The 23379-nt window shown below is 39.5% G+C and overlaps 1 protein-coding gene and 1 long non-coding RNA gene across 2 annotated transcripts; both read left to right on the top strand.

Moving 5' to 3' along the window:
• The first annotated feature begins 10364 nt into the window (after positions 1-10364).
• On the top strand, positions 10365-11947 carry LOC132987552 (uncharacterized). Its single transcript, XR_009675627.1, has 2 exons — positions 10365-10512; positions 11489-11947. It is a non-coding gene; the product is annotated as an uncharacterized LOC132987552 (long non-coding RNA).
• A 4848-nt stretch (positions 11948-16795) lies between these two features.
• On the top strand, positions 16796-22973 carry vtcn1 (V-set domain containing T cell activation inhibitor 1). Its single transcript, XM_061053549.1, has 5 exons — positions 16796-16957; positions 18821-18885; positions 19514-19873; positions 21743-21994; positions 22288-22973. Exons 1-5 carry the CDS (start codon positions 16926-16928, stop codon positions 22398-22400), a joined length of 822 nt encoding a protein of 273 aa, XP_060909532.1. The 5' UTR covers positions 16796-16925; the 3' UTR covers positions 22401-22973.
• The last annotated feature ends 406 nt before the right edge of the window (positions 22974-23379 follow it).

Below are 23379 nucleotides of genomic sequence, written 5' to 3'. Positions count from 1 at the left end.
AATAGTATTATGAGAAACGATTCTAAACAAATGAGCTCTATTCTGTATTTTATTGATGATGGTAAAGAAAATTCTAATATGGAAGAGGTGGCAAATAGCTTTAATAATTATTTTGTGAATGTTGGACCAAACTTGGCAGAAAAAATCCCTGATCCACCGGGGTCAACTGAAGAGATGAATAATAGTTCTATTGAAATGAATCCCACATCCATGTTCCTTACAGCAGTGAAGGAGAGAGAAATGTTTAATATTGTTTTTTTCACTTTGTATGAGTTCAGGAAATAATATGGTTATTAATATAGTTCTTCATTGTTACAGATTATCTTACAAATAATATAGCAGTAGAAATATAAAAAAAAATATTTAAATAACATGGAATGAAAATAAGATATAAAGTAATAAGTACAAGAATTATTTTTTTAAATGCAGCCATGTACTGAGCTCATGTTAATAGGAAATGAGCTACTGTATGTTCTGTACTAAAGCACAGAGAGTTGGGATCGGTTAATGATTTGAATAATTCAAGTAGTATTTGTTTGTGAGTGAGAGAGCTGAAAATAGCATGATTACAATAATGTTTAGCTTCTTAACTTTGAATAGATGTGGATTACCCTAATACTGTACCTTTGTTGTCTGGGTAGTACACTGTTGAATGTATAAATGTACTCTTACACAGAGATGAATACAGAAAATGCACAAAAAATTGATTTAATGGATAACTGCTTTTTTCTGTCTTTTTTTGCCATCCTGAAGACCCGGCACAAAGAGTCCATGTTCTCCTGGATCATGTCACATGCTCAAGCTATTTCAGAATGACTTTTCAACAGTCGAAGTTCTGGTGAGAGAAAATAGCCAGCAGATAAGATGGTAGTACATAAAAGAGCTCCACAAGCTTCAGGAGAAGGAGGAGGAGGGTTTGCACCTTGGAAGACTGTATTCATGCTTCAGCTGTTCAAATAAAAATAGATCTCATCCAAACAACTTGCAATCAAACCCTTTTCTTCCCATTTTAAAACTCTTTGTCTAGTTTAGATTGAGGAAAGTCAATATTATGTGATAGTGATCTGGGAAGACTACATTTCTAAATCATTGTGTTTTTATTCACAAGTTATTGATCTTGTTTACTCTCAATGTATCTTGATTTAAGAATGGGGCTGTGTTTAAGGGCATAGTTTTTCAATGACTCTGTTCCATCCCATTTTCAGAAATGAACTGCATTAGAATTTGTTATAATAAATGTGAAAAGTTGTGTAAAAGTAGACTTCCTTCCCTTAGCTATTGAGTTGAGCATCAATGCACATTTTAGTCTTGTAATTTCAAATCTAAAATGTATACTTATAAGTAGAGGCAAAGTGTGCATTGAGTGTCCGCAATGTATTTAAATATGTATTTCCCAAATCAAAGTGGTGTGTCAGAGGCCATCCAAAATGATTTTTAGGCTATAAATAAACATTTGCAGACTCATAAAAGACTGATTAACAGTTATCTTAAATTTTCATCAGCTTCAGATTCCATCACCTCGGAAACTCGTCATTTCCTCACAAGTTAAAAACACCCCTCAAACACAGCCCACACTGCAAAGCAGACATTCTAGTTGGAATCATCCTTGTTTCCGATGGAGGAACTCTAGGTAAATGTTGAATATGATATCAAATAGTGATTGATTGAAACATGTTAAATCATTTGTCACAACTGTTGCTCGTGAACGTTCCTTTCTGTGTTCCAGTCTCAAATGTTGATCACTTTTTATTAATTTAGATTCATTATTTTGTTAATTCATATTAATAATGAATAATCCTAATTTCTACGAACAGTTTTTGGTTGACGTTCAAAATACACAGTGAGTTTTAGACTCCTGTTATACTTTTGCAAGTCCAATAGTAATTGTTTGTTTTGTTTACCAACATAATTGTTGTGCGTGTGTGAGCTCATCAAAACCCCAACATTATTATTGACCCGTGTCAGGCCTTCAAAGCCCCAACATAATTGGTGCCCCGTGTGAGTCACCTAATAACCAGCTTTATTGCATTGTTTTAGCACAGTAATCCAGAATTTTAATACTGAAGTAATTATTCTCAAGATTTTTTTTCTTTTGAAAACTTACTCATCATTTCATGCAAAGCATACTTCAATTTAATATAATATTTTTACAAATGAGATAGAAAACATTTCACACAGTGGGCTATTAATGAATGATATTTCCGATCACCCATCTTTACTATTTATGGTTGTCAGTCCAAAAGAAATAAGGAAGAGCTTCATTTAAAATATATTAGATTAAGAACAGATGAAGCGATAAATAACTTTCGAAATTACCTTGTGGAGGAAGACTGGACTGGGGTATACATCAAGGATTTGAATGTGGTATTTGATACATTTTTGAAGTCTTACTTATCTCTATATGACAAGCATTGTCCTTTATTGTTGAGAAAGATGAAAATTAATGTATGTTATTTGGAATGTAAGAAGAAAAATAAATTATATAGAGATTATATAAAATATCGAACAAACACTTCTGAAATGAAATACAAGGTATACAAAAATAAGGTATACAAAAATAAGTAATAAGTAGTATGAAAATATTTTATGTTGTGTATTATGGTGTTGAAACTATACACTGAATTGAGCAAATAAATCAAATATGAAATGAAATGAAATATGACATTTTCTGCTCTATGTTGTTTGAGACAACAATTAAGCCATTTGTCCAGTTGAGACGTGAACCAACACCAAAGTATCCAGCTGTCTGAGAGGTGTGAGTAGCTTCCAGGATAGAGTAAACAACGACAAGATTTAAAATGCCAAGACCCAATGTGAGCCAGTAGTTAAGACTCCTTTTGAATCAGACCAAGCAGCACTGCAAGAAACAGTTGTTGGCCTAATCCACGTCTCCTTAAAGGAGATTAGCAAACTTAATAACTATACAATTAGCACCTGTGATAAGAAATTGAAAGAGCTGATTGATCACATCAACCATCAAACCACGAAACCCCAAAGCATGATCATGGATGTTCTTTGACAGCTCTTCCTTCTTTCTCCACTGATGATGTGTCTACCTGGAGGAGAGTTAAGGTGTTTATGGATTTTGAAAAGTAAATAAAAATAAGATAATCTGGAGTTTTGAGGGTGAAGTAAATCCCGTTCACTGTTAGTGATCCAATTCCTTTCAAAAGCATTGTCCAAAATAGTTTTCAGTTATTTTTTGATCGATTCAACGGATTAGAAGCTAGATGGGAATAATATTGTGTGTCGTCCAGTTGCCTGAGGGCTTCATCTGTGTATTGTCTCCTACCCCAAACCACCGGGACTCTTCCCTTGTCCGCTGAGTACACCATGATGTCATTGTTGTTTTTCACCCAGGGTCATGTTGATATCTTCTATTGATATGAAAAAGGTTTTCCACATCATGATCCACCTTTTTCATAAATACAGTTAAACAGACCTAATACAAATTGTTGTTCAGGAGAAAAAACAGTATATTTAGGCCAGAAGGGACTGTATGGCTCATTAGCAGTTCTAAGAGGTGGTGTGGTAGATGTTGTAGCGTTAGCATGTTTATTGTGATACCAGGCCTTCAGATGTAGATTTCGGTAAAATCTATACAGGTCGACTTTCGTCTGAAATTGGTTTGTGTTGTAAGTGGGGGCATATGAAAGGCCTTTAGATAGAATTTGTAGACGGTCAGCGGAAAGAGGTATACCTGAAATGTTGATTACTCTCTCTTGGTTTGGGTTCAGCAGAATTTGCGTGCCAGTAGGTGGTTATCCTGGGGACGCTTTCCTCCTCCCTCTGCCTCGTCTGGTTTTCCCTTTTCTGTTGTTTTTGTGTGCTGTGTCATCTAAAAAAGCATATGTTGAAATGGAAGGCGGTGTTTCCTCATCTTCACTAGCAGTAGCACTGCTAGGTATGCTAAAAGACACAGAACGAGCTCGCCTTTTTTTCAAGCATTTGTTTGAGCGTGACCAGGTAAATTATATCAAAATGATAACAACTGCACTCTTCTGTGACTCCTGTTTAACAGTTAAACATGTATGCAAAATGCTTTAACCAACATACAGAGATAAATAAACAGTTTTTTGTCAGGACTGCTGCATTTATGGAAATGTCTCCAGAGAAATGGAAGATGATGAAGATGGCCAGCAGATAAGACCTAATTAATTTCCATACAAATTTCACGCATACACGATACTAGTTCAAAAGGTCTTCACCCCGACAGCTGTCTCATGTTCTGTACTGTATGAGGTACTAATTGCAATTCTTTTCATTAATTAAATCTCATTGGTTGAAAAATCTCAGAAATTTGGGTCATGATTTCTCATTAAGGAGTGGTTGGGGAGTTCTCTACAACATCACTTAAGGTCCTGACTTATCACTGCACTCTGTACACTTGATTTGACTGGCGTGCATTGACAACTCCTAGACCAGCTGAGAACCACTGGTCAACGCAGGCCAGTCAACTCAAGCGTACAGAGTGCAAAGATAAGATAGGAACTTAAGACTTGTTATATACATTAATGCCCATGATACACAGTATCTAAACATTTAAGGCTTTGAGAAGATGCATGCAAAACATCACCGTAGTCACTGATCAGAGGTTTACAAGCAGCAGCATCAAGTCTTTTTCATTTCGGACTTGTTTCAGACTTATTTCTGAAATGAAACCACAACCACAATTTTAATCAGAGGGTTTTCTAAGAAGATACAGACTCACTGTGCTCTAAAATCTGCTCTGAAAAAGACTGATAAAGAGCCGTTGTCTCTAACTGCTGTTATCCTGTGCCACATTTAGTTTGACTCTAAATTTACATGTTATAGTACATGTTGCTGTGTAAACTATGTTGGATTTTAACTCGAGCTACCTAAGGTTCTCAGAGTTTCTCAGTTGGAATTACAACTTCAGGAGGACGATCCTGACGAGTCCCGATTTCCAAAGTCAAAAGGAACGCACTAAAATACATAATGGTGCAGAGGGAATCAATTCCATGATTCCCCGCCAGCCCTGACATCGTCGTTTGTTATTGTTTTGATTGAGAGCCCCCTGGCGACGGACTTTACATACTGTGCGTTTAAGGACGATACTACGCAGACCTCACTTGAACACCTTATGGAGATCAGACACACCGACACAACGTACATGAAGCTAGTTGCACGCACAAATGTTAGGTAGTAGCCAGTGTGTCGTAAAGTTACATAAAGTAAATCACTTTACCTTTTTTAGAAACATGCAACGTGTGTCCTGCAAAATGTGTATACAACTAATACGAGCTAGTCTATCTCGGTCTATCTACTGAGTCGGGTATGGCTGCAGCCTGGAGACCTCTCGTCTCATGGCATTTCTTGCCACACCTCCTCGCTCTTGCCTGGGCATTTCCAATGGAACGTCAATAGGGTAAAAAATATGAAATCACAAGTTAAAATGGTCAGCGAGTCTGTTTGTTACAAAATAATTTGATTTGTTAAGAGAACCATGTAGTGAATATTTTGTCATTTTTAAGGAAACTGTTGATTTACCAAAGCCATGTTTAAAAAAACAAATAAGTCCTCGCAAGTCCACTGGAAAAATCAAACAAACACAACGTTTAGGATTATGTTAGTGATCTTTCTTAAACGGTATGTAATTTACAAATAAAACGTACTATTAGTTGTGAGCTACAGTACACGATTCCACATCAATGGGCGTGGCCAGTGCGTGAGGTCAATGATGATGGTTTTAGGGATATAAATAAACATTTGCCGAGTCATAAAAGACGGATTAGGAGTTATCTGACAGCTTCATCAGCTTTACATTTCATCACCTCTGAAACTTGTCACTCCCTCACAAGTAAGTAAAAACATCACATTTGAAACTCAAATGAGTTTTCAGCAATCAAACACAGCCCACACTGCAGAGCAGATCTTCTAAACAGCTGGAATCATCCCTGTGAGCGATGGAGGACATCTACGCAAATACTGACTCTGAAGCGCCTTCGACACCTCAGAAAGGTTAGAGTGTTTGATTAGACCGAGTTGTGCAGAAACTTTTACCTGCTTTTTGTGAAACATCTCCAGATAAGATGTGTTATGAACTGGTGCTATACAAATAATGGTTGATTGAAACGTGTTAAATTATCTGTCACAACTCCTGAACTCCCCTTTCTGTGTTCAGGTCCCAGGAGCTCACAGAGGAGATTTTACGGGGCTGTTGTTTTTCTGGGGCTCCTGAGTTTTCTCTTAATGGCTGGTATCATCCGCATCTTAATCTACTGTGAGTCTGTTGTTTAGAAATCATTGTAGATCGGGTTAAACATGTTATTTTATGTGGCTGGTGGCTCAGAGAAATGGAAAAGGTATTTTTTAAATATTGTCTCTTTAAATCCTTTGAATGTCTTTATTGTTACAGCACCACGTTGGACCCGAAAATAAACTCTGATGCACTTCCATATCAAGCCTTTATCAAGATGTGAAAATGAATTATATATAATTATATATATTTATGACTAAATGTGCAATAATTGGGGAGTTTTAGAACTATAGAGCCCTGCTTATGAATGTCAGAGAGCTGTCAGGTTTAAAGGGAGTTAGCAGATCATAGGGTGGGGCCTGTTCAATATAGGCTTTAAAAACAGCCAATAAAATCTCTAAAACAATTCTTAAACTAACAGCTAGTCAGGGAAGCCAGCAGTAATGTGGTCACTTCTCTCTGCCTTGCTGCAGCATCGTAAATTAATTGCACTCTTTGGATGTTACATTTGCTGATGCTGGTATAAAGAGCATTAAAATATTCAAATAGTCTGGAAGAGAGAAATGCATGGATGACTTTTTCTAAGTCTGGTGGAGAAAGGAATGATCTTGTTGGGGTTAGTTGTCTGAGTCATGAGCTCATGACTCAAACAAAGAAACTTTAGTCAGTATGAGTTTTGTTTATGTAAAGAAACAGGCATCTTTAATTCATTTCAGGCCACGACTTCGAAGCCAATCTTACCAAGCATCTCAAGGACAGAGAGAACCAGCTGTCCTCCCTGACTGAACAGAGAGAGCTGCTGAATGCCAACCTCACTGAAATGACTAAAGAGCTGGAAAGACTTCAGAGTTTGTTCAACCAGAGTGAGTGCTCTTCCTGTGTGGTTACTGCTCACAGCTATCTGTTAGCATTGAGGAAGTGTATTTATTTAGAGAATATGCCGCTGTTATCTTCTCTCACTTCTGCTAACCACCTTTAAAGTCAGTTACCTGTGAATTCTTTAGAAAAAAGGAGGTATATTCATTTTTAACCTGTGTCCCTGTGACCTGTGTGTGTGTGTGTGTGTGTGTGTGTGTGTGTGTGTGTGTGTGTGTGTGTGTGTGTGATGAAGCAAATGCAATATTCATTAAAACATCATCATCTTCATCATCACTATTGTCGCCACCATCATCATCATCACTACCATCAATAACCAATTTGCAGAATTATAATGTCAGTAGTGACAGAGGATGTGCCACAAACCCTCCTGTAGACAAACCTTAATTCAGAGCCACTCAGAGAGCTGGGGCTCTAATTGACGAGACCAGTCCCGCAAGATCACACAAGGGACCACATAGATACAGTGCGTGGCCACAGGAGTGAGGGACCGAACCCCCGACCCTCCAGTCGAGAGACGATTGACTTTCCCCCGAGCCACATTGTCGCTGCGCAGCAGCGGGAGCAACATCTGGTCTAGTGTCTTGACACAGCACATCTATCCGACATGTGGCCGCTGGAGCCGGGGACCGAAGATCAACCTTACCCTTTAAGCCACATTGTCCCTGCCCAGTATTGGCAGCAAGACAAGGTCTATTGTTTTGAGTAGCAGTGATAACAAAAATAACTAACATGAATAATAGAAAGTGGACCAATGGATAAATGACAGTGATTGTGTTTGTGAATGTTGAGAAGGTTGTCGACTTAAATTCAGAGTATTTTAGAGAATGAGTAATAACAGGGATTGAAGAGAAAAAAAATAAAAATAGGATAATTAATATATTATAATAAGTCTATATGATTTATAATTTTGTATAATATAATAACTGTATAATAACTTCTGATGATCCCATCATTGGAATAAGACTCCAAATAAAAGGCTAAACTAACAGATCATGTTAACAACTGTTATTAACACGTGTCCTGAGTGAACCGATCACAAATGGACAGCCATTCCGGGTTTTAGGACTCATTCCTGTGGCGCCCTATAAGTACAGGTGTGAAACATTTCCAGAACACATTGAGATGATCACAGGCCAAATTAGGAGGTGGTATGGGAGTCAGCTGTCCACATTCGTTTGACAGTGTGTGTATGCATGTTTCTTTAAAGGCTTTATATGCGATTTTTTTCATCCAGCAGATGTCGCCCTTATTATATAATTTAATAATTATATAAACAACAAACTAAAGACAGGAAAACATCACAGACAGTGGGACTCGGGTGTTACACCCATTGTAGACAGTCATGACTCAGAGTTAATTTCAGAGGATATACTTGATTTCTATTACATTTAAGTGTAAATATGCAAAAATGCATATAAAGCCTTTAATGGCTGCTCTTCAATATTTGATGTTTGTCGTATGTTACAGACAAAACCTGTTCTGAGGGATGGAAAGGTTTCCGTTGTTCCTGTTATTTCTTCTCAAACCAGGCTAAGACTTGGGAAGAAAGCAGACAAGACTGCAGAGACAGAGGAGCAGATCTGGTGATCGTGGACAGTATTGAAGAGCAGGTAATGTGTTGTTTAGTTAGACATAGCGTTTATAGGTCCACAAAAATGTATGTAGACTGGATGAGTGAACTCCATTGCTACCTCCAGAAGCCCTAAAGAGTAGTGATTTTGTCCAATGTCCCACATGCCAGGATACTTAAAGGTCACTAATAATTTTCAATTTTAAGTTACTTAACAAATCCACCACATTTCTGAGGCAAATGTTGTACTTTTGTACTTTACACTCACTTTACTTGAATTTTTTTACTTCTTTCTACTGATACTTTTATTTTTAAAGGTCACATATTCTCCTCCTCAACCAGTTTAAATAAGTCTCAGAGCTCCCCTATAAACCTCTCTATTGCAGCCCTGCTCAGAACAGGCTGTTTCTGTGTCTGTAGCTTTAAATGTAAATGAGCTGTGTCTGACCACGCCCCCTCTCTGGAAGGGTTTGGGTGGCCTCGGGCCAGTTCGCTCAGAGGGCAGAACAAACACCTAGTTGTGCGAGTGTCACCCATCTGGGGGAGGGGTTACTGCCTTTTGTGATGTAATCAAGGGATTATTCCCAAAACAGCCTGTTTGAGCACACAGTTTTTTTGAAGCTAAAATCGAAATAAAAATACAGGCTCTCTTCCTCCAACAGGAATTTCTAACTAACAACATCATCACATACACTTGGATTGGTCTGAGTGACCGGGACAATGAAGGCACCTGGAAATGGACAGATGACACTCCACTGACTCAGAGGTAAGGAACACAGTGATGTGTCAATTTCTTCAAACAGCCCTAACATTCTCCAAACTGTTAAGTACAATTGTTACAAATGTTTCACTTGACATCAAAAATTTAAAAAACATCCAAATTCACCAAACACATTTCATTCTTGGTTCAAAATGGAGTCGTTGTGGTCAGTGCCACCAACATTAAAAGTTGTTTTGTCATCGTGTGAGCTGTACTGGAAAAATGAATCAACCTCTTCTCATCTTTTTCACTGTTTTTGTTGCCATGTCAGCCAAAAAAAAGTTGTTTAATTTGAGAATTGAGCCACAGTAAATGAGAAAAACTGCCATTTTCTAATACTGCTTGCATGGAGAGCAAACATGTTTGGGTTAAATTCAGTCCAATGAGCCAATAATGTGTTCTCAATGAACATCATTATTGTTTTGTGAAAGAGAGAAATCCTGTGAAAATGATCTTTCTTGTTCCCCTCATATAGGTACTGGCGGGAAGATCAGCCTGATAACGGTGGAGGAGATCCACGATATGGCGAAGAGGACTGTGTCCATTTTGTAGAGGCAGACTGGAATGATATCAGATGTAACAATTCCCTACGGTGGATCTGTGAAAAATAGCAAAGCAATGGAATGATTTACACTGTATGTTATTAATCGACAGAAAAGTCAGCACACTAAATGTCCTTTAAATTACCTTCATCTGTGTAAGAGCTGTAGGCCTTCATCAGAGTTGCGCTCAACACTGATTATGACCTAGTGCTGAAAGGTGTCCCTTGTTGTTTTGCTGCTCTTACCCAGATAAAGGAAACTTAAAGGACATTTAGTGTGCTGACTTTTCTGTCTCTTTTTAGCCTTTTTAGTGCACCTGAAACTGTGTTTACTGTCGAGTATGCTCCTTTTTTTCTGTTTTTGCACTGTATGTTTTTGCAAGAGGCCATTCGCAGGGCTTTCATGTTGTATATGTGTTTAGAGAGACAAAGGGAGAGAGTGTAACGTGTACAGAGTTGGAGACGAGTTACTATATATCTGCATGACCTGTCTTAATGAGAACATTTAAAATTAACAACAGGAAGGACGGCAAATGCCAGAGGTGTAAAGAGTACTAATATATTCTCCTCAAGTAAAAGTACTGTTACTTTAATAAAATTTTACTTAAGTACAAGTAAAAGTACCAGTTTAAAAATGTACTCTAGTAAAAGTAAAAAGTAACTTGTTTAAAATGTCTCTCTGTCTCTCTCTCTGTCTCTCTGTTTGTCTGTCCCTCTCTCTCTCTCCCTCTGTCTCTCTGTATCTCTCTCTCTCTCTCTCTGTCTCTCTGTCTCTCTCTCTCTCTCTCTCTGTCTCTCTGTCTCTCTCTCTGTCTCTCTCTCTCTCTCTCTCTGTCTCTCTCTCTCTGTCTCGCTCTGTCTCTCTCTCTCTCTCTCTGTCTCTCTCTCTCTCTCTGTCTCTCTGTCTCTCTCTCTCTCTCTCTCTCTGTCTCTCGCTCTCTGTCTCTCTCTCTCTCTCTCTCTCTGTCTCTCTCGCTCTCTCTCTCTCTCTGTCTCTCTCTCTCTCTCTCTGTCTCTCTCTCTCTCTCTCTCGCTCTCTGTCTCTCTCTCTCTGTCTCTCTCTCTCTCTCTCTCTCTGTCTCTCTCGCTCTCTCTCTCTCTCTGTCTCTCTCTCTCTCTCTCTGTCTCTCTCTCTCTCTCTCTCGCTCTCTGTCTCTCTCTCTCTGTCTCTCTCTCTCTTTCTCTCTGTCTCTCTGTCTCTCTGTCTCTCTCTGTCTCTCTCTCTGTCTCTCTCGCTCTCTCTCTCTCTCTCTCTCTCTCTGTCTCTCTCTCTGTCTCTCTCTCTCGTCGCTCCGGTGCGATGAGGGAAAATCATTCATAGCAGGCCCATTTTTTTTTACTCAGTAACGGATGTGATTTAAAATGTAGAGAATTATAATTATTTAACAGAAAACCTACTTAAGTAAAGTAAAAGTACAGAGTTTAAAAACGACTTAAAAAGTAATAAGTACACCAAAAAACTACTCAATTACAGTAACGCGAATATAGTTTGTTACTTTACACCTCTGGCAAATGCAGATGACTCCCACGGGTTTGAAGAACTGAGATGTTACTTTGTTTAAGAGCAAGGAGGTAGTTATACGCACATCATGTATAGGTGCAGGGAGGTACAAGCACAGCAGACTGAGGAAGAAAATGGGCCCACACACTCGCTCAAATGCCACAAGAAAATGTATTTTATCACAATGTTTCGACCAAAAGTTATCACCTGAAGAAGACCTTTGGTCGGAACGTTGTGATGAATTAAAAACTTTTTTGTGGCGGTGTGTGGGTCTATCTTTTTCCTCTTTTTTTAAAAAACCACAAATAAAACACGTGCAAGTTCTCTCCCTCTCTGTTAAAAATAGATGCATGTAGAATGTGATTCAAGATTAACACTTACTATCAATAGTAGTTTGAGATTTTATTTTTTGTGTTTTTAATTTCAATGTATGTAACAGAAGTAATAAAATAAATGACTGAATGAATGACAGACTTCATTTTGAACCAGTTCATATATTATATGTTACTCCAACAAAAATAATGTTATGAAGGTCATATTTAATATTTTCTTTTTAAAAGTTCTAAAAAAAGAGGTTTAAATTAAATTACAGAGTTAAGAATATGAGTTAGAAATGTGTTTTTGTGCAAGAAGCAAAAAATAGTAGCCTGTGTGCACACACAAAAAAAAACTTTTTGGGACATCAGAGTCTCCGTGTATAGAGTCTCCATGCATATATCCACTTAGACTGACTGGCAGACCTGTTTCACCAAAAATTATTATAAATTATTTAACCAAAACTAAGATGCTGCAGGTTGGGAGTGAAAGTGTATCAGAATAATAGCCTGAGGTCATGCCAAACAATGAACCCAAGAGTCCTCTTGTCTCTCCGGTTCTTCCAAGTAGAAATCTGAGGCTGAAATGTTCCACCAGGTTTCCAAAGGTGTTTGGTCATCATCGTTGACCTCACCATCATTATTCAATCTCAGCTCATTCTTCCTGATCGTTTCAAGCTGGGGTTTACAGATGGCCTCCGCTCTTTCTTTTGCTATTTTGGATAGCTCGTCATTCAGATGGTTTATCATTTGGTCTTCCAAAAGATCTTTATAGACCACCTTGTAGTAAGGATGTTTGGACCAGCAACAACTTTTGCACCTCTTACTTCTGGTGCAACAGACCCTAATGAGTTCTTCAATGATCCATAAAGCAAGAAGAGAAGAGATGGCAATGAGGCCGTAGTCCTGGAAAAGAACCCAAACAGAAAGAATTAACTTTGACAGATAATTACCAAATAATTCAGTCTAACCTATCATAGCCAAGCATAAAAGACCTGAAACTGGGAAACGTATAGCCTAGCTAACACAACAATCCTGCAAGTTGGAAGATGAAAGTTATGAGAAGATATTCCAGTCTTCCAATCTGTGTATTGACGCCTGGAGGAAACTTGATGTTTGTATCAGGAGCTCCTCAACTTAACAAGCATTTACAGAGAAAGCAGCTCCTTTAACAAACAGAAAGAGAAAGGATGGAACAACATTTTCATAAAAACTTATGGAAGGAACAACTTCACCGATTTGTCATGGAAATGCCATATTTTGAAAGGAGTCCGGTCAACACTATAGACTGTATAAAACATGGACACAGTCTCACTCATTGGTTTCTGAAGAGGCATTTTGAAGCCCAACGATGGCAGTCACCATATTGGAAATTCTACCTCCATCTAACTTTATATCAAACTAGAACAGTATTGTATTATTTTATGTTGTTGGTTTGCATTACCAGTGTTACCAGCCTACCGTAAAATCTGGTGTATAAGACCCACTTTTAATACCTTTTTTTTCATCTTAAAAGTTGGCTGTGTCTTATACACCGGTGCGACCAATAAACCAGTATAAAATACTGAAACATGCGCCGTCATCACAGCAGGGCAGCAGCCACTATCACTGCAACCTGATGCGATTAAAAACCTGCAACTTTTTCCACATCTTTTCTTCCTCACGAGGTGATAATCATGCATTTACAGAAAACAGTGGTATACTGTTCTGTAAATAAACATTGTGGAGTGCTCTTTTGATTTAAAGAGTCCTATATTAAAAGAGTGGCCAGCGGAGTCGGGCAGCGCGACTCGCAAGCTAGGAGTCTGTGCCTCTGATTCACAACTTTCCCTGCAGAATGAGAGCTCAACTACCGTACTGTAGCTAGTAGGAGCGCAAACTCCCGAAAGTGAAAACAGACGGAACTAAAAGAGGAACACGGCTGCACAGAAACTGCACGTTGTAGACATCACTGAACACAATATAAATCGTCATGCAGGTAAACTTAAAGACTTTCAAAACAGGGTGCGACTTATATTCCGGATTTTACGGTTTGTGTGTGGAAGAAACAGTTGGGGTCCCCAGTCTCTTGTAGTCTTATTTTGGGGGTCAATAGCTGAAAAGTTTGGGAACCCCTGAACTAAACAACGCCCCTGATTATGCAAATGTATGCTTAACTCTTTAGATTTCTTATATCAAAATAAGTCGTAGAAACTTCACCACCCTACTGTTTTAAGCTATAAAGAAATGAGAAAATGAGGTGTTATTTGTTTTTGAACCAGGCTGTAAACATGTTTGTTTCTGCTTTCAAAATTGGCATTTTAATCCAGGACCTAATGGGGATCACTTGGTTTTTGGAGCCAGCGGCCAGTACTGCAGGTACTACAGTTTTCTGTTTTTTTACACCTCCTTATAGGCTTATTATTTCAACACTAGAGGTTGCTGCTTGGTCAACACTTGATCTGATGTGCTTTAGCTAAAAGTGTTGTAAAAATATCTTGCATTTGTCTTGCCAGGCCATTCAGCTCTATATATTTTACAGTTGTACAATCAGCTCTCTGATGATGGATCTTGATTGCCTTTTGAGTGCAGTAGTTGCTGTAATTGTGTTGATCCTAATCAAACACCAATTTCCCAGTTTGAGATCTTTAAAGTAAGTATCTACGTCTACGTCTAAGAATGTACATTTTCTCAGGAAAAGTGTCTGATGCGTCTGAGATACTTGGGTGCTCCAATATCTTCTTCCAATATCATCAAAGTTTTCTAATAACGTTGGTTAAACACATGTTGAGTATACTTACAAGTGATGCTGTCTTGTACTCTGCTTTGATGCGGTACTCCTCGTAGGTCAGATTTGTTTGGCTTTTGCAAGGAATTCTAGTCTGTGAGGCGTTCAGATTTGTTTTCAGGCAGAAGAACCAGTCTCCATCACACAGAACCATGGCAAACCAAACAACTAACAGACCAAAATAGTCAAAGAACAACTTTAAAGAACTGAAACACCAATTGTTGTTTCCACGATGATACCATTTGGAAAAAATCCTCTTTTGGTGGATGGGCTCAGTGACCATGACAAACCAGGTAAGGATCAGAGGAGGGAGAAAGATGTAAATAACTCCATTTGGATGTAAGCCTGGTCTGCACGAACACACAAATTCCATGTCGAATGTGTACTGCAGAATGCAGAAGATGACAACCAGCAGAAACGTACTGAAAGCATTTGTAACAACTGCGACAAGTCTGTGAGGAAAATCATGAGTAAATTGAGGCATGCTGTCTCGAAGATTTTAGAAGTCCGACTGTAAATAATAAGATATTCTGTTGCAGAGCTGCTTCATTTCTTTTGTTCTTTCACTATGAATATCTTATCGACACAGAAGATGAGGCTCTCTTCTTTAGCAGCCGAATAAGATGGGGCGTCAATATTTCACTGGGAGTTTATAAAGAAATGGTAAGTAATCAGAGTTCCACTATTTAACCACAATGTACCCACTTGGTTTGTTTCATTATGATGGCACCATGCTTTCACTTCTTGAATATAAAACAGAAGCTGCTTTAAATCAGCATACAAACAGCCAATCATATTGGGTAACGTCACTAGCAGGTAAAGGACCCCGAGCAGATCTGACCACCAGACAATATCCGAAACCAAAACCGATCTTGCTTGAGCTGACTGCCTGTTAGAATTACTTGCCACTTTTGCCATGTGCTTTCTCATGGGTGGATTAAGTTGGGTTTCTGTAAATAATCTGCTCTATATGTCACGTGTGGTCACTTGTGGTCGTGATAACTTTTGTTCTGATCTTGCGCTATATTATAAAAAAAAGTTGGAGGACAAATGCACCTCTCTATCCAAAAATAGTGTAACAGACTGTTGTGTGTTTGTTATATGTACCGTACATCTACTCCCTTTTAGAGTGAGGTGTCCCTAGAGAGTTACCGTAGCTGCCGTAAAGCAGTGTTTGTTGTTGTGATCCGGCTCGCTGTACACAGGTGTGTGTTGAATAAAGTGGAAGCCGCGGATGAAGAAGCTCCCCCGTCTATGTGCCGTTTATTGTTATTCTTATTAAGTGTATCAGTATAGTATACAATAGCGCTATTTTAAAGTGATTACTGTGGGTATATTGCTCCTTTAACTTAACGGAAACGTTTATTGCAAAGTTAAAAAATACAAATAAAAAGATGGAACAACACAACATTTTGATGGCACGTCAAATTATAGACATCTGTTAATGTCTGTCTTTACAAACTGAAATAGAAACTGAAATGTTGCCACTTATTTTCCCCTGATTGCACAGCTTGGTCATTCTTATATATCATCACATATCACATGCAGACTAGAGGTTGGCAGAATTTTTCTGTGGTCATTAAATGTGACTGTGCAGTGGTCTTGGTTCTCTTACAGAGTTTTCAGCTGATATCCAGTAATTCCAGATTGTACCAAACCCTGGAGTTGAGCATTGTATTACCTCTTGTTTTAGTCAACCCACAGTAAACACTTTTTTTTATTTACTATGGCAAAAAAAAAGCTAGTTTGTTCAGCCGAGGATCTCTGTCCAAGGTGATAAGATAGGGTTAGTGCTTATTGCTTTGTTTCAAACACCAGATATTGTCTCTCTCTCTCTTGTTCACTTTACCTTTGTATTATTTTTGAATTTGTTTCACCTTATTGCATCAAAATGTTCTCCACCTCGAGTAAACTGTGGGAGGAAACAGAGGGTCAGGCATTCTTCTGTGCTTACTAACTTACTATCATTAAATAGCCAGTAGCAGCCATTGATCACTTAAATAACCTTTAAGCATCACATTTTTTTTTTTACATGTAAAATAAAAACATGAAGAAAATATTTCATGAAAGAAAATATAAAAACAGCCTTTTCTTTGGTAAATGAGTGGTGTGTAGCTTTTATCTGTAAAGATAAACTAACTAATGTGACTACATGTCAACATGTCTGAAGCACACACCTTTAAGGTAATATTTACTTATGGTGTTGCGTTAAAAGTGCTGTGAGGGAGGCAAAATATGCAGACAACTGTAATTCTGTGGAGGAAGAACTACTCTATTAGGAACTGGAGTGTGCGTGGGAATTATTTTTGGAGAACCATGACTTGACTTTTTCTTTCTTTCTTTTTCTGTCTCAGGAGGTTTTTCCCATCAGCCATGGCTTCCTTCGGGAACATTATCTTCTACAGGTGTGGCATTAAGGTTTGAATGTGTTCTCTGCTGATTACATTATGAAAACATGAAGCAGTCTGCTTTAGTCAGAAATAAGTTATCTTTAAAATAATTACTTAAAAAGTTTAATAAAAACAGGAAAAGTGCTAGAATCATTAAGTTGACGGCAGCTACGGTAACTCTCTAGGGACACCTCACTCTAAAAGGGAGTAGATGTACGGTACATATAACAAACACACAACAGTCTGTTACACTATTTTTGGATAGAGAGGTGCATTTGTCCTCCAACTTTTTTTTATAATATAGCGCAAGATCAGAACAAAAGTTATCACGACCCATCCAGTCCCGGGGCCGTTGGTCATACAGCCATCCGGTCCCTGTATGACCAAAGTGGGAGCTGTGTCCGCATCCTCGGCACAAAGTCAGACACGTTCCCAGTGCGTGTTGGCCTCCGCCAGGGTTGCCCCTTGTCACCGGTCCTGTTTGTGATCTTCATGGACAGGATCTCAAGAAGCAGCCAGGGGGAGGAGGGTTTCCAGTTTAGGGACCTCAAAATCTCGTCTCTGCTTTTTGCAGATGACGTGGTTTTGTTGGCTTCCTCAAGCTGGGACCTCCAGCAGGCATTGGGGCGGTTTGCAGCTGAGTGGGAAGCGGCTGGGATGAGGGTTAGCACCTCCAAGTCCGAGGCGTTCAAATATCTCGGGGTCTTGTTCACGAGTGAGGGTAGGATGGAACATGAGATTGACAGACGGATTGGCTCGGTGTCAGCAGTAACGCAGGCGTTGTGCCGGACTGTTGTGACGGACCGAAGAGGGAGCTGAGCCTGAAGGCAAAGCTCGCGATTTACCGGTCGATCTTCGTTCCAACCCTCACCTATGGTCAGGAGCTATGGGTAGTGACCGAAAGAATTAGATCGCGGATAAAAGCGGCCGAAATTAGTTTCCTCCGGAAGGTGGCTGGGCTCAGTCTTAGAGATAGGGTGAGGAGCTCGGACATTAGGGGGGAGCTCGGAGTAGAGCTGCTGCTCCTTCGCATCGAAAGGAGCCAGTTCAGGTGGTTTGGGCATCTGTTAAGGATGCCTCCTGGACGCCTCCCTTTAGAGGTTTTCCAGGCATGCCCAACTGGGAGGAGACCCCGGGGCAGACCCAGAACACGCTGGAGGGATTATATATCCCATCTAGCCTGGGAACGCCTCAGAATCCCCCAGGAGGAGCTGGAAAGTGTGGCTGGGGAGAGGGAAGTCTGGACTGACTTACTGCACCTGCTGCCACCGCGACCCGACCTCGGATAAGCGGAAGAAAATGGATGGATGGATAGTTAATGCTGACAGCCCAAAACAACATGATACAAAAGTGTACAATAAGATGGAGCCTCTCTGTGTGGAGTTTGAATGTTCTCCCCGTGCATGTGTGGGTTCTCTCCGGGTACTCCGGCTTCCTCCCACAGTCCAAAGACATGCTTGCTGATTGTCTGTCTCTATATATCAGCTTTGTGATTGACTATCGAACAGTCCAGGGTATACGGTACCCCGCCTCTCTGCGACCCTGAAATGAAAAAAGTGGTAAAAGATAATAAATGGATGGATGGAGGATATGATACAGAAAGTTACAATAGGACATGGTACTAATGGAAATTTGATTTTGACTAGATCCAAAGCAGTAAAAATGAAAATCAAGCATTAAGGCCAAACACTATTGACAGTTTGTAAAACTTCTCTTTAGCTTTGCTTCAGTCAAAGTGTCAATGCTATAATCCAGATGCTATTTTTTAAGTTTCGCAATTAAACCTCTTATCTGGCTTTCTGTGAAGTTTATCTGATGTTACCGAGCAGCATGTCTGGTTTTCATAAACTTCCTGTTTGTGTTTTTCTTTTGACGTAGCATGATCATCCTCATCGTCTTGTTCTCAGCCCTCATCATCCTCCTCTTAGCCTTGGCTTTCTCAGGTAAGACTTGTTTATCTTTGTCAGATCCTGTTATCATTAGGGATGAGTCTGAGGCCCTCGGGAGACAAGTGGGTGTGTTCTGCACTAACTGTGTTTATCTAAACTACAAAGCGCTTCATTCTAGTGTTTGACAACATGTCACAAAATGTTTTAAACCATGTTTGTGTGCGTTTGAATGTGTCATTTCTAATAAAGTTCACTTACAATTTAATTTCCTTAATTCCTTGATCATTTTTTATGGGAACTTTGTGCAGTAAAAAGTTTATTTATTGTGGACACAGCCATGTAAGATTTTCACAAGAAGAGGAAAATGAAAAAAAATACACACATTGCTTTCTACTTTTCACTTCTTTCTCTTCGATTAAAACACTTAATCGTCTTAATAGAAGATCCGGCCGTGGCATCACCTGTCACTTGGGGTTTTTTTTAGCTTCATCTTCGTACAATGGAAGGAGGTTGAGGTGCATTGTCCATCTGTATATTCAGTCTATGCTGCAGCCAGATAGGGGGGAAAGGAGTGCCTTAGTTAGTAGACAAGCACAGGTGCTTGCAATCAGGTGAATTACCTGAGGTCAAAAGATGGAACGTCTAAATGAAGTGTTTTAAATCAGGTGTCTTCCTCCCACAGGCGAGTCCTCCGAGGTGACGAGCACCAACACACTGCCCATTGCCAACCTCGGCGAGGACATCCTCCTCAGCTGCAACCTGAACATCAAAATTGAACTAGCCAAACTGAGACAGGTGTCGGTCACCTGGGGGAAGACAAACCTGAAAGGACTGGTTCATCATTATCAGGATGGAGCTGCAGATTTTGTTGATCAGAACTCGCAGTTCAAAGGGCGGACTCAGGTGTTCCCCGAGGCTTTGGGCTCTGGGAACGCCTCCCTGCTGCTGCGGGACGTGAGGAGCAGCGACGCGGGGGAGTACACCTGCACGATCAGCTCCTCTGAGGGCGGAGGGATGGTCAACATTAAGCTCAGAACAGCAGGTAGGACAACTTTCCTGTCTTTCCTGTTTCACTGTGTGCTTTATGTGTGAAATGAATCTCCCTGAGAACAGCTCTTTATGCAAACTTTACAGTTTTAGGTTTTATTTATTATTATTCCAGCTGTGTTTCACTTCATTGTCAGCTTCCGTTCATATAGATACGATGGTGCTACATTGTTGTTATTAAATAGAAGGATGAACATTTAGATCTGTTAAATTTTAAGTGACTAGTTCACCACAGGAACTTTCCTCGGGAACTAAGAACTTCAGGAGATGCAAAATGCAATTCCACTGCAGCAACCAGGATCTAAATGAAGTACCAGAGACTTTATTTTATCCCTCAAAAGATCCCTGCTGAGTCCCACCGCCAAAGTACGGGGACTTTAGGGGTGGGACTTGCAGCGCTGGACATTTCTGATTGTGTTGAGAAGGGTTCAGAGTTTATGGGCAACTATCACCATGGGCATCAGGTCAGGATGCATGAATGCAGCCAGGGAACTTAATTTGTGGTTGCACTAGAATTATTTCTTCAATTCAGTTCAAAAGGGTTCAATAAAGAGGGTAACAAAATCCTCAAAGGAGTGACACAAGGGAGTGCAGTCTTTAGATAAGCAGTGATCAGGAGACCTCAATCTAACTAATGAGTGATAGAGTGCAAACAGCAACCAATCAAGGAGAAGGGGAAAAAAAATGGGAAAGCAAGGGGTGTAGTTAAGGAGGTGCGGTAAATAGTGATCTTTATTACAGATTGGTCAAGTATTAAGGAGGCTCTTTCACACTTAAGGAGTCTAATTTGCTTTTTCTTCACACATTCAAGGGGCTGGAGGAACCTTTGTATCCCCCTGGTCCCTGTTACTTTTGGTGGAAACATGGCTAGAGATTACCAGATTCAAAACACACACATAAGGAACTTGGTGATTTTTGATAATACAAAGTAGCATAAAAAAAGAGAAGGACTAATACACATCTTTAGATTTATGGTCAAAAACCTTAAACAGATTAAGATAAATAAAAAAAAGTTCAAAACTGTTTAAAAACAGAAACAAAATATGTGCAAAAGTTGGAATTAAGGAGCTGTACAGTGGTGGGGGAATTTGCACTGACAAACAAGTCAAAGGGCTACAGGAAACTTTTAATCCCAGAGATAACAGTGTATTAAATCCTGTCATTATAAATCCGAAGTAGGGAGATAAAGAAAACATCTCTAATCTACTTCTGACACATCTATCTATAGAGTCTATCTTTACTATTCTATATTTACTTTATGTTTTTACCTTGCACTGAATTTTTAGGAAATCTAGTTTTATGCAAGTTGCAACCTCCGGTGTGCAGTTCTTCCAGTGTCCACTAGAGGCTGGTTGCAGAAGCACAGGAAGTCACATACACACCTATTCAAAAAAGCTGGTTTTTACCGCAGAAAAATTCACATGTTAACAGTCTGGTTCAAAGTCAAAATAGGTCTGATGAGCTCATGTCTTGATCTGCACACACAGTACGGGCGTAGAATTTTTTGATAACTCATTCATTTTGATTTTATTAAGGATATGAGTTTTTCACAATAAGGCGCGGAGCTGTCTTGATTGACAGGTGGGTGCAGTGTAACGGTTTGTCAGGAGGCTTAAAACCCGCCTCAGCTCCAGCTCTCAGCCTGTCGTTAGGTTGACTGAAAGTTAGGTTGAGACAGCATTTCCAGCATGGAGGCCGCCATCGATGGGACTCCAGCGCCCCCTGCAGGAACAGATGGGTGAAGACACGCTTTGTCCATTAACATTTACAGTCTACTGTTTTAAAAGCCAATTGCGTTAATATGCACAATTCTGCTGCGGGCACCACATTTTCATGTCTCAAACTACCACTTCTGTTGTTTAAGCCTTTACAGCCCCCAAGTTTAAGTTCTCAAATGGCATCCTGGTGGCGGAGGCGAGCAGGTGGTTCCCAAAACCAAACGTGACGTGGTCAGACGAGGCTGGGAACATCCTGAATGGGAGCACGAGTCTCAAACAGAACTCTGCAGGGATTTACAGAGTGGTCAGCACGCTGCAGTCGGTCAACGTCAGCGACACCTACACCTGCAGGATTGAAAATGAGCTGATGACTTCCGTTTCTAAGGCAACAGTTACAGGTAATTTAAATTATTTGTTTTGATTGCTTCGCACATCATTTCCAGGAATAGTGTTCAGTTTGTCATCATGTGGAGAATTACTCAACATGGAACATGGTGTAAGTGGTTCTGAGGGAGCTTTAAGTGTCCAAGAAAAAAATCTGAATTTAGCATTGAGGCTTGCAGTGTGAATTCAGCTTTTGATGGCCCATTTTATGGAGTCAGTGAGAACAGGTCAACCTCTTCAACTTGATTTGTCTACCATATTTCTATTACCAAAAGATTTTCAAAAAAACATCTTTATTATTCTGCAGACACTGAAGTCTTTGGGAGGACGTACTTCACCTTCAGCGCTGCATCGACCCTGCTGGCTTCCATCTACCTGAGCACTCTGTCCATCATCCTCTACACCTGTTATCTTACCTGATCACACAAAGACTCCTCTGTGTTTGTACATTCATTGATTTAAGATTTCATAGAAACAATGTTTTAAAAGGAGAAAAAAAAAGCAATTAAATATAAATATTTTAATACTTGTTGAAGTTTAATAAAGCGTGTGTTGTTGCCATGTAACTGCATTTTCTTTCTTCTAACTTTCTCAGATGTACACAAAGTGTCATGTTGTATGGAAAGGTGCATTATGCATTACAAATCTCTATCAGCATTCGCTTTTCTTCATTCATATGTCTAACTGTATCACAATACATAAACAGGATAAACCATCCTTTTGGAAGAAAAATCAAAAGAATACTTGACTAATTATTTTTTGTGATTTTCATTCAATTTCAGCATAGAATGACTTTGACTCAGCGAAGCATTTATCTAATTAAGTTAGTGTTCTCCAGCTCTGCTCGTGACCCGGGTCACCAACCCGGAGGACCACAGCCTCCACCGCGCCCCAGGTTCAGGTCCGACCTGTGGCTCCTTTCCAGCATGTCAGTCCCCACTCTCTCTCTCCCTGATTTCTGACTCTATCCACTGTCCTATCTCTCCAATAAAGGCACAAATGCGCCCAAAATAAATCTTTTTAAAAAATTAAAAAAGTTAGTGTTTATTGTAGCCTATGTGTATGCTTTTTTTTTTTTTTTTTTTATCACGGGGTTATAAAAAAATGAAACTAGTAAACTCTAGCTGTGATGAAGTGCATTCAATGATTTAAAAAAAACAAGTGATACTCCCAACCACAAAGGGCATTTTGAAGAAAACTAAGCACACTTTGAACACTGCATTGTTATAAAAAAAAAAAAAAAAAAAGGACAGCAGCCATCACTACAATGTATGGAAATGTATTTTCTTCCTTAGATAATGATAAAAAAACAAACATGTTTATTTCTCCTGCCAGTAGATGGGGTCAGTCAAAGTCCCAGACTGCTGTTAAAGACTCCTGGGAAGTCTTTGGACCACCC

Source organism: Labrus mixtus, chromosome 13 (genome assembly GCF_963584025.1).
Source record: "Labrus mixtus chromosome 13, fLabMix1.1, whole genome shotgun sequence".
In the NCBI taxonomy this organism is placed as follows: domain Eukaryota; kingdom Metazoa; phylum Chordata; class Actinopteri; order Labriformes; family Labridae; genus Labrus; species Labrus mixtus.
This window is presented reverse-complemented; position numbering and strand designations above follow the sequence as displayed.

Coding starts and splice junctions, on each gene's coding strand:
- vtcn1 (XM_061053549.1), top strand. CDS start 16,926: ATGGCTTCCTTCGGGAACATTATCTTCTACAG. Junction 19,874..21,742: donor CATTAAGCTCAGAACAGCAG/GTAGGACAACTT, acceptor CTGTTGTTTAAG/CCTTTACAGCCCCCAAGTTT. Junction 21,995..22,287: donor TTCTAAGGCAACAGTTACAG/GTAATTTAAATT, acceptor ATTATTCTGCAG/ACACTGAAGTCTTTGGGAGG.